Source organism: Pipistrellus kuhlii, unplaced genomic scaffold (genome assembly GCF_014108245.1).
Source record: "Pipistrellus kuhlii isolate mPipKuh1 unplaced genomic scaffold, mPipKuh1.p scaffold_m20_p_11, whole genome shotgun sequence".
Classification (NCBI taxonomy): Eukaryota; Metazoa; Chordata; class Mammalia; order Chiroptera; family Vespertilionidae; genus Pipistrellus; species Pipistrellus kuhlii.
The window spans coordinates 15,477,586-15,489,252 of NW_023425416.1; the positions used below are offsets into that span (position 1 = coordinate 15,477,586).

General features: G+C 49.9%; 1 protein-coding gene across 6 annotated transcripts in view; it reads right to left on the minus strand.

Moving 5' to 3' along the window:
* CACNA1D (calcium voltage-gated channel subunit alpha1 D) overlaps window positions 1-6,534 on the minus strand; it is a 284,634-nt gene extending 278,100 nt beyond the window's left edge. For 4 of the 6 annotated variants that reach the window (XM_045579044.1, XM_036430842.2, XM_036430843.2 and 1 more), the window contains exons 1-3: window positions 6,242-6,533; window positions 3,938-4,250; window positions 37-142 (exon numbers count right to left, since the gene is read on the minus strand). In XM_045579044.1, the coding sequence (XP_045435000.1) occupies window positions 37-142; window positions 3,938-4,250; window positions 6,242-6,314 (492 nt within the window). In that variant the 5' untranslated portion in view covers window positions 6,315-6,533. Of the gene's footprint in view, window positions 1-36; window positions 143-3,937; window positions 4,251-6,241 lie in introns of all 6 variants that reach the window. The other 2 variants (XM_036430837.2, XM_036430839.2) reach the window with 1 other exon arrangement.
* Between the last annotated feature and the right edge of the window lie 5,133 nt (window positions 6,535-11,667).

Here is an 11,667-nt window from a genome sequence, read left to right on the forward strand (position 1 = left end):
CACATCAGGACAAGGAGGTACTCAGAGGACACTTACCAAGTTATGATTTGTTGAATTCGAATCATCTTCAGGGAATGGGATGTAAATAGCTAAGGCCACACAATTGGCAAAAATAGCCAATAATATAAATATGTCAAATGGTCTGAAAATTTTTGTTAAGGTATGTACATATATATATACACACACACACACACACACACACACACACGTGTGCATATGTTATACAAACACAAACCCTCTCTAATCGCACTCCCAAACTCACCACCTTTGAATCACTTTCAAAATGAAAGTTACATATACAAACTGACTGTTGTGAGAAATCATCTTGGGGGTCAGCTCACTGTAGATGTTGCTATCAAATCACCTCTCCGTGTCTTCTTCTTCTGTTACAAAGATCACGTTACATTCATGCTTCTGCCGAGCATTTTATATTCAGACCTAAAAGCACATCCAACGAGGGCACCGTGCGAACCAGGTTTCTGCTTCTTCTAGTTTTAAAACCAACAAGGGCCTTAGAAAGCTAGACTTCTGGCTGTTTGTTTCTTTCCTGACCCAAAGACAAGTCATCATGAGACAAATCTCTCCCTCAAATCCTTGTCAGAGCCATTTTCTCGGGGATATTGGCCCGGTCAGTCTGAATCTCCTGTCAGGACCGGGCAGGCCATGTCACCAGGACCTTCTCCATTCCACCTGTGACGATCTCGTGGCTTGTCCCAAGTCCTCAGACATGCAATACGCAAGCTAAGCTTCCCCTCCCTCCTCTACTAATCAATCGTTTGCTATAAATTAGAGTTGGACTGGAGCTGAGTTTACAATGTGCTGTTACTGCACTTACTTTATCACACATTAAATTAAAAAGCCATAAGAAATCAACACCAGACACTTTTCTTTTTTTAGCACCAGACACTCTCAAAGTAAAATGTAACAATTCTAAATCCCGGGGGTCGCTCTGTCTGGAAGAATCACCGAGGTCAGCTTTCAAGAGACACTTGCTTAAACATTCTGGTGTTACTAAGAGACACTGTCAAAACGGGCAATACCAAATCTGACACCTGCCAAAATGTCAAATTTTTCTCCTTTTGGTGTTCAGCCTTTCCAAATGGAAGGTTTCCTGACCACCAGCCTAAGCTGCACGTGTGGGGCTCGATTTTCCAAGTGTTTCTCCCATGGGCCAACCCACAAGTCAAGGCCACGGGTATAACTAAACATCTCAGAGTACTGAGAACATGAGCAGATCCTCCTCCATTCATTCTGATATCCTTCTGGGAACCCCAAAACTGCTGCAGGAAATGAAAACACCTCCCCTCTCTGGGGATACCTTGGGTTTCCTGAAACTTCAGCCCCTTGAAGAGCGCCAACACTCATTGGAGTGAGGAAGTGAGCGATGTTATTCCCACGCTGATGTCGATGGGTTAATTTTTAAATTCAGTTCGTTTTCATTCATGTTTATTCTTTTAACCCATCTTAGCCCTTTGAGGTCTCTTAGGTAGAGGTCCAACTTTAAGGAAATCCAAATTAAGATGTCAGACTCTCCTTATTTTTAGCAGTTCCTACTGACATGTTAAAAGCCAACTGCCCCAGTGTTTGTTATTTTATACAGAAACACACTGTCTCTCCCCTCCTCCACACCACCATGATTTCTTTTTGATTTCCCAATACCTAAATGGTAAACCAGCAAATCAGAGAAGTCCTGAGGCTGTTCGGGAAGGCCAGACACAAGTATTTTGCTCTCTATGGTGGTCCCGTCGCAGTCTCCGTGACCCCCCTGCCACAAGATTGTTACCAGCCAGGGAGAGCAGAGCAATAGAGGAAAGGGTGGGTAGAATCCTAAAATTTCCTTCTGATACGGTGACACTCCTCACACACACACACACACACACACACACACACACCCGCAAGGTGCAGGACGCCCTCTGCCTTGCCCATGTGCACACACAAACTAGGCTCTCTCTGCCCCCGGGGTAGCTGGGTCTGGCAGAGCTGGCTTCCGGAGGATTTCTACAACCTGCACTAGAAGGACACTGTCCTTTACAAACAAACGAACAAGCGATATCATTTAAGGATCTAATCTACCAACTGTCCTGTTTGCGGGCAGGCTCCTCCCTGCACTGGCAGCCTCATCCCCAATTCCTGTACACGCGTGTCTGGAGGCAGAAAGGGGAGTCAGCAGCATGATCCAGGAAGTCATAAGAAATCAGCCATGATCCAGGCACATCAATTGCTACGTACAAATCACTGTGCGCAAGGAGGCGGGCCTCCCACCTCACTGCACAGAGAACGAAGGACTCCACCGAGGGGTCTCTGCTTACTCAGAGCCCCCGCAAGCCAGCCTAAAGAGAAGGAGATCTTTCTGGCAAAAGGCAACCACAGCCTCTGACCCCAGGGATGCCACGGGCACACCCTCTTCGCCTCACTCCCTCTGGGCCGGCACTGGTATTCCTTCTCAGGCCAGAAAAGAGCTTACAGAGAAAACACATCCACACCACTCCAGCCGTGTGAGAGACACCGTAACTCCCTCTAGAGAAGAGACATCTGTTCGAAAAAGGAAAAGAACGTGAAAACCCCTCAAATCCTGTCCTTGCATTTGGCTGCTCTCTCCGAAACCTTTCTAGAGAATTACCTCATTGTAACTCCGTGTGCGTGAGCACAGAGGTAGCCAGTTAAGACGGGGGAATGTAAACAGCTGCCTGGCTAGGTACTCACATTGTAAGAGGGTTTCTGCTCTACCTTCTAGCCCTTTCCAACATCCTCCCTTTTTAGGGTGGCCCCTCCCACAGGATGTGGGTGTTGGGGAGGCCCTAGATTCACACGCCTTCCTACAGTTAGAAACTGCTCTAAGGCCCCTCCTCAGCCCCAAATATACTTCTGGGGAGAGGAGTTATCTGGGTAAAAGCTTTGTTTTACCCAGGTAAGTGAATGGACGGACTAATTAGAAAGTCATTTGCATAGAAAGAAGGCCTTAGTCAACCTTTTCTGAAGGGAGGCGATCCTGGAGCCTGGCTTTCAGATTTGGGGAAGGGGTTGGCACCCTAGTTTTCCAAGTCCTGGGACATAACCACCATCCTGGGGCACGTGGAGTTCGTTTTAAATGAAAATGCAAAGGGAAAAAAATAAAAATGCAAAGGGACATCCAGACATGTAACTCCAGCCCAAGGACAGAGACAGAATTTCTTAGAAAAGCAGCAACTGCAAATTCCTCCACTGAGAGGGCTGTTCAAATACCTCCCAGGCAGCCACAAACCTCTCCCTTCCCATGCTCCCTCAAGCTCACATCTCAAAAGCCTTTCAGGACCCTGTCAAAAGGAGATTCCAGAAAGTGGTAACACTGATGAGCACAATGCTCCCTCCCTCTGAGGCCAGGGTTCGTATCTGTAGTTCCCTGAACCATCCGAATCGCCAAATGTCAGAGCTGGAAGCAACCTCAGCATTAATTGGAATTTCAGAAGCAAATCCCAAACATCAAAATGAGAAGATTCCATGAAAGGTCAAAATGTATTTACTTCTGGTGGAGTCTCATACACTCTTTTCGTTTTTGTTCATCCGTAGACCTTAGTTGCAACAGGTTCAATGCATACCCCTACCCCGAAACAACAGTGGCTTTAAACTAGCCATCTAATGCCAAATGACCAAAAGTTAAGTTAAGTTTCACATTGTTATTATCTACCACTTTGAAATTTGGGGATGTCACCCTCTCCCCTCATTACTACCACTACACACACACACACAGTAGGTTAAATATACCCACAGAGCCACCCTCTGCCCCTGGAGGAGACAGAAGGGTATACTAGCATACCATGAAGCCCTTCACACACAGCTTCTGTTGCACACATTCCAGACTGCCACCACTCTGGAAGTGCCATTTCAGAACACAAATCCTTTTCATGAACAGATGGCAAAAGAAAATGAGAAAGACTTTCCCCTCCAAAAAAAAGGATACTTCCATTCCACTATACTAATGCAGGCTCTTCGGATGGGGTTATTGAGTGATAAGCAGAAGAGGGCGCGGGCAGGCCGGCTGTTGGACGAGTTACCCTGTTTCTTGCCCTTGGTGTATTGCTGACGTTTTCTTTGGGAGAGAGATCCGACAGGTGGGGGTGCGGAGGTGCTCATAGCTTGGGCAGCCTTGGCCTGTCTCGCAGCATCGATCGCAGCCTGCCAAGACAGGACAGTAGTTTGCTTGGAGCTGTTCGGCTGAGAAGTTGGTCCTTCACCAGAAAGAGAGAACCTGGTGCCTCTTGCATAGTTTGCCTCTGGAAAAAAAGAAAAAAATATATATGTATGTATGTGTATTTTTTTAAATGAGAACCCAGTGTCAAAAGAAAGCAAAGATTGCTTCCCATAAGTAACAAGGAGGAAACCTCCCCACGTTATCATGTTGAACCTCGTGTTCTGTTTTTCAGTGACCGGGATTCGGTCAGACGTAGCATGCTGCCCTGAGTGCCATCACACAGGACCTCGCAGCCAGGCGCCCAGGGTGTGTGTGCACACCTCGCTCCGTCCATGAAGTCACAAGGCATCCTCTAGTGCATGTCTCCAGACAAACGGAGGTCATGCCCACCTTTATTCCACAACTTTTCTGGTTTAAAACCCATGTATCTCTCATGGGTGAACAGATACGTACAAACAGCTTTTCTCTAAAATAACTACCACCATCACACACACCCAAAAAAAAAAAAAAGGCAATGCCAATAATTCAATCATCTTAATCATTCTCAAGGTGTTATTCCAACATCTTTCCACAGCCACAGATTCATTTTTCAGCATGGAAAAAAAAAAAAGAAAGAAAGAAAGAAAGAAAGAAAGAAAGAAATCTCCACTGGCACCAGGGCCATAGCCAAAGCCCCGTAACAAATATCTAGATTATGCACTGACACTTCCTGCAAATGAAAATTCATGATGGCTGGGACTCATTTCCTCCGCGGGCTTCTTCCGAAAACAGAAAACATCTTTAGGGCTTTTTTGCATTTTAAATTGCAGCCGCAGCAGCCTCGCCAGCAGCATCCAGAGAAACAGACCAGGCAGGCAGCCTGCGCCCCTGCGCCTGGGAGAGACGGGCAGGAGGCGGAGGCCAGGGGGCCTCGAGGCCTAAGCAGGAATCATCTCCGTGTAGCTGGCATCCCATCCCGGTGCACAAGGGCAGAACCCCAAGGAGACAGACGTGCAACACCCCCTCTGGCTTCGGGTCAGGCCACTACCTAAACTGGCCTGTCCCCGCACCTGCCTCAAAAGGGTCACAACCTTCTTACTGAGACAGAAGTCCAAGTGAGAGTGGTGGAAGAGGAAGAGGAGGTACGGGCGTTTGCAAAGCTAAGTGCAGAACAAGGGAGAGTCCAAGCCAGCACAGGTCTGCCTGCCCAGCCCCCTGGGAAGGGGGCAGAAGCCAGTCCCGGCCTGGAAAGGTGTGGCGCCCAGCCTTTCCTTGGGGAGCGCTCACCTGGGAAGGCTGCATGCCCACGGGGGTTGTGGAGGGCACCGGCGACCTCCTGGGAGGGAGGAGGAGGAGGGCCGGCCAGCAGCAGCTGCTCCAGCCTCCCTGGACCCCGCACAGCCGGCGGCTGGGTGGCTGCACGTGGTGCCCGGCGGCCGGAGCTGGGGCAGAGAGCCCCGCGGCGGCGGCGGCGGCTCCCCCGGCATTGCTAGGTTACCGACGTGTGCACGGCGGCACGGGGAGCGGGAACACGAGCTCCGCCGACCCCTGGCCAGCGATCGGGGAGACTTGGCCTCCCTTTCCGGGGAGGGGTGTGCGCAGGGTGAAACCCAGCAATCCTAGAATTTTAAGGGTGCCACCAGAGACCTTGTTCCGAGTCCAAAAGGGGCTGGGAACGGGGTGAAGGCGAGAGGAGGCTGGAAAGGGGGCTCCGGTCGAAGACTCACAGCCACCCCTCTTCCATCGCTCCGGGGAAAGCGTTGGAGGAAAGTTGAGCCCGAGGACACGAACCCAACATCACCTCGGGGCGAGGCCCCCCTGCTACACCGCTCTCCGCCAGCCCCGCGGCCGCCCCCACCCCACAAATGCAGAATCTGCTCTGACATTCAAGGCCTGGAGGGGAGAGCGGGGTGGCTGCTGTCGCGCACATCCCCTTTCTGTGGATGACACCCACCGGGCCAGAAACATCCTCTCCAGGCCCCCCAGCCCACCCAGCGCGGCGGAGACGGGAGGGGTGAGGACGAGGAGGGGGCGGGAGGAGGACGGTGACAAGGATGAGGCTTGGCAGCGGGTGCCCGGGCTCTGGCTGCTCACCGTTCGCGTGGTCCGCTTGCTGCTGCTGCTGCCGTTGATGCTGCATTTTTTTCATCATCATCATCATCATCATCCACGAACATTTATTGAGCGCCTACTGCGTGCAGGGCACCGAGCTGGGCGTGAGGGCGGGGGTGGGGCGGGTGAGGGGTTCCCGGTAGGCAGAAGCCGAGGTCCCTGCCCTTATTCTCGCTTCAGCAGGGGGTGGGGAGGGACGGACGGGGACAGATAACAGAAAAAAACAATAATTTCTAAAAACCGCTCGCCCACCCACGCTCCCTCTTTTTCAAAAAAAAATGGAGCAAAATAAACTTTTTTTAAAAAAAATAATAAGACCAGATGTATATATTATCTTAATAATATATACATTTAATTTTTTTTTTTTTTTTTTTTTTTTGCTTTTGCTGCAAAGGAGAATTGGCTTGGTCCCCTCCTCTAGCGGAGGGACGCCGCCGCGGCGATGCTGGCCCGGCTGCCGGGGCCGCCCCGCGCGCCCCCCATGCCCGCCGCCCGCCGCGGTGCCCGGTGCCCGGTGCCCGCCGCCGCCCGCGCCGCCGCCGCCGCTGGCTCGGGACCGCGGGCAGCCCGCGCTCACATCCGGGGACGGAGGCGCTCGCTCGCTCGCTCCCTTGCTCCGCGCCCGCCGCGCCGCGCCGCACGCCGGTTCGCCCTAGCGACGCTGCGCGCCCGCCGCCGCCGTCCCCGTACTCCCTCCTCCCGCCCGAGCCTCCCACGGGCCACGCTGCGCCCCGGCGGCCGGCCGCCCGGCCCAGGCGCTCCCGGCACGGCCCGCGCGCTCGGGGTGGCCGCCGCGGGGGACTCGGGCTCTGCCTGCCGCCCTGGCCTGGCTCCGCGAACCCACGGGCGCCAAGGGGTTAAGCGCGCTCCAGCCGCCGGCCGCCCGCTTAACCCCCTCCGCGCCGCGGTGTGTCCGCCCCTTCCCCGGCTCCGGCCCCCCCAGGAGGCGAGCGGGGCCTGCGGATCCCGCCGACGCTGTGTGCGGGTTAACTGCGCTTCCCCTGGCTTGGCTTCGGGCGGGGGTGGATCGCCAGGGCTCCGGCAGCCAGGCTCCGCGCCCTGCCGGTGCCCTCCCCTCCGCACACCTGAGGGAGGCCCCGCCCCCCAGGGCACAGGTGCAGCGGGCAAAGGCTCAGGTGTGGAGGGCTCTCCAGCTCCCCTAGGGCTCCCGAGCCAGGCAGGCGCCCCCCCCCCCTTCCCTACGACTCTTTCTGGTTGCGGGGGGGGGGGGGGGGGTTGAGGGGGATTGGGTGGAGGAGGAATGGGAGAGCCAGGCGCTTGGGAGAGCGGGAGAGCACTCACTGCCCCAGGTCACAGCACCTTCAGAGCTAACGGGTTTCCAGAGCGTACCCCCCTCCAGCCCTCACCCTGCGCACGTTCTGGCGCCACTGTGGGCTCTAGACGCTGCGACCAGGGAAACATCTCTCTCCCCCCCTACTCCTTCTACCCCTCTTCCTCCCTTTCTCTGCATCCATCTCCTCCCCATTTGTATCTGGAGGCAGGTACAGGGAAGTAAAAGCTTGTGTTGCTTAAAGGAATAGTGGTGCTGCTAAGGCTGTTGATTCCCCAGTAGGAGCCGAGGGGAGTGATTTGTTTTATGGTACCTTCTCCGTCTCATGGGAGGGGGGCGCCAGCAGCAGCTGCAGTCTAAAGGGAAAATGCTGTATCCAGTGGGTGACTGATATTTCTCATTTAGTGTTGTGCCGGCTGTTGGAGAAGGGTGTCTGGTTTGCGACTTCACAAGATTCAATTTATTTGCTTTTGTTCAGTTCTGCATGTTCCTGCTGCGTTTTAGAGAGTCTAAGAACGGTGTCTTTAGAGCCAAAGGCTAGGCGTGAAATAAGAAAATAAGAAATTAAGGGAAGGTTCTCCCTGACCAAGGAAGGCACACTGGGCATCCTCAATTGTTGGGGGCCACCTGGGAAGAGACAGGGAGGACCAAACAAAACACTCTCCGGGGGTCTGGGTTGGAAGGATGGAAGTAACCAGGCTCCTTGTCCTTTGTTGTTGTTGTTGTTGTTGTTGTTGTTGTTGTTGTTTTGGAGAGAAGAGAAGTGGATAAGAGCTCTGTGGCCTAGTAATAATATAAAGCTGGCCTGGGCCATCCCACCCAAGGCAGCTCCTAAGCCCGTTTGCTTTCAAAGGATTTTCTCATCCACCGACCCCTGAGTCCTGCAGCATGCACAGACCTCACAAGTACACCTTTCACTTGAGACCTAGTCTGCACAATCCCATCCTAATATTTGCTCACAATTCAGTTCAGTTCAGCTGGTATTCTAGATCTATTAAGAACTAGGTCTAGGCTAAGTATTGTCTGGGCAATTCTAGGTGTTGTCTGGACAATGGCTTGGCCTCTTCCACAAGGACAAAGGGAAAAAAGTGTGTGTATGCCTCTAATACATACAGAGCGTAAGGTGTGTAAAAGGTAATGCGGAATGCTGTGCGCCCAGCCAGTGTGGCTCAGTGGTTGAAGGTGGACCCATGAACCAGGAGGTCACAGTTCAATTCCCCTTTAGGGTACATTCCTGACTTCACGCTCAATCCCCAGTAGGGGTTGTACAAGAGGCAGCTGATCAATGATTACTATCATTGATGTTTCTATCTGCCTCTCCCATCCTCTCTAAAGTCAATAAAAATATTTTTAATTCATTATAAAAGAATCCTATGCAAGCATCATGAAGTCATTCTAATTGGGGGAACAGAAACATTTCACAGAAGAGAGAAGATTTTTACTGATTCTTAAAAACTGAAGGGAAAGGGATAAATAGGTGGAGATCAGGGCAGTTTGGGACAGTGAAGTTATTCTGTATGATACTGCAGTATCTTACAGTAGTATCTTACAATTATTCTGTATGATACTGAAGTAGTGGATATAGAACATGATGCATTTGTCAAAACGCATAGAAATGTACAGCACAAAGAATGAATCTTCATGTAAACTATAGACATTAATGGGAATGGGGGATGAGGACAAATATATAATACCTTAATCAATAAATAAAATTTTAAAAATAAACTATGGACATTAGTTAATAATAATGCACAAATATTGGTTCATCAATTATAACAATGTACCACACTAATGCAAGGTGTTCATAATAAGGAAGACTTGTGGAGAGGGTATATGGACAACTTTGTACTTTCTGTGACATTTTTCTATAAGCCCAAAACTGCTCTAAAAAAATAGTCTTTTAAAAACAGATGGCTGACGTTGTAGGGCATAAATGGGATATGAGGTGCAGGCCACTTGGGCTCCGGGAGGAAGGCTGGGATGGCCGCCAAAAGCCATTGGAGAAAGGCTTGCTGGTTTGCTAAGGAGACCAGCTTTATCTTCTCTGCAGTGGGAGCCTGTGTTTAAGCTGAGTAGTGAGGTGGTTACATTTTGATTTGGGTCCCCAGGTTTTACACTTTAGATCTTAATGAGTTTTTGGAATCAGAATATTTCATCTTTTCCACCACAGCTTCTGAGTCTCATCTTTGCAATGTCTCCAAGGAAGTTTTTGTTTATTTTTGTTTGTTTGTTTGTTTGTTTGTTTTGGGGGGGTTGTTGTTTTTTTTGAGGACCTTGATTTAGCACAGCTCTGAATGCTTTGGCCCACTAGGTAATTTAAATATTTATATTCTGATAATAATGCAAATTACTGAATAAGTAAATAAATAATAGCTAATATTTTTAAAGACTTCCTATGTGCCAGGCACTAGGATAGGTAGTTTACATGTATTAACTCATAATTTTCATAACTTAGCTATGAGACAGATAATATCAATACCTTCATTTCACAGATAACAAGACCAAAACAGCAAGGAGTGAAGTAACCTGCCCCAAACTACACACAATTATTTAGTGGCTGACATAAATAAGACATGAGGAAAGGCTAGGGGAAAAAAAGATTTTAGCTCTAAATCAGCCACATGCGATGAGACCCAATTATGTCACTAACACATTACTGTGGAGGTTTAATCCCCGTGCCTTGGCATGTAAGACACGCCCATTTAAAGGCACCGCTGAGCTGACATTCTAGACATGGTTACCTGCATGCATTTCATTTCAAAGAACCTTGCTGATACCCTAGTCCAGAGCCTCACCTCCTCACACTCCTGGGTAATTAACCACATGCCCCATCTGCATTCTTCCTCCCACAAATAACCATGCTCAAAAAACACCAAGTCACTTCCCTAACCGAAAAAAAAAAAGAAAAAAAAAAAAAAAAAAAAAGTGGTTTCTCCTTCCTTCCATGTCCAATCCAAGCTCCTCTAACTAGCTTTCAGCTCATCGTTTCGCACCATTCACCTTCACTGTGGTCAGCAGTCTCCTCATTAGGCCATGGACATGCTGTGCTCGTTTCTGACTCCCTGCCCCGCATTTTGTTTGTTCGCTGACCTGAAACCCTGCCTTGCTGACCCCTAACTAAACCTTCCCTGCTAAGTCCCTTACAAGTCCCTGCCTCCTCTGAGAAGCCAACTCTGATTTTTCCAACCACTGCAAACACACATGTGCTCCCCATCCCCATCTCTCCTCCTCAAAGGCCTATGGCATCTCGTTATTCCTTGGATGACATACCTCCTTGTGTCTTGTGTGATTGCTTCTTGGCTACAAATCCTGTCTCCCCAACCATAGTGCAGGTTCTTACGCAAATATCACCTCCTTGGCCCCTCCCTCCACTGCCACGTGTCCTGTTTGCAGCAGACACACTAAATACTCTGATCAGTCTGCATAGGGCCATAAAAGCCCAAAGATATCACTAGAAATTATTAGCTACTATTTACAAAAATCCCATAAAGTTTATGGCAGGACACTTGGCCCTTAGATGATAAAAAATATAAACAGAGAGAAAATTGTGGTCCTTTGCACTCCAGGAATTCTAATTAAGGAAGGCAAATAAACGGACCCTGAAGGCCACATGCAGAAAATGCCCATCAACCAACGATGAAGTTGCATCTCTCCAGCCTCAGGCCCTTGTGCTCAGAGGATGTCCCTGACCCACCAACCACCAGGCAGGGGGATGAAGGGGGTGGGAACATGTGCTCCAGGTAGGAGAATGTCAGGCACAAAAGCCCAGAACATGTGCAGAAATAACTAACTAGGTGGTTAGGCTGGGACCTGGGGTCCTTCAGAGACAATAGTAATAAATGCTGCAAAGGCAGGATGGAGTGGGATGGTGCAGAGTCCCCAATATCTCGCTCAGCATTCTGGGTGTTGTCTTGTAAGCCAGTGGTTCTGAAGCTTTTGGCTTCAGGAACTCTTTACACTCTTAAAAATTATGGTAGACCCCAAAATGCTTTTGCTTGCTATGTAAGTTATATCAACTGATCTTTACCATACTCAAAGTTCAGACTGGGAACAATTAAAAATCACTTACAATTCATTTTAAAATAGTAATAAGCCCATTACATGTTAACATAATTTT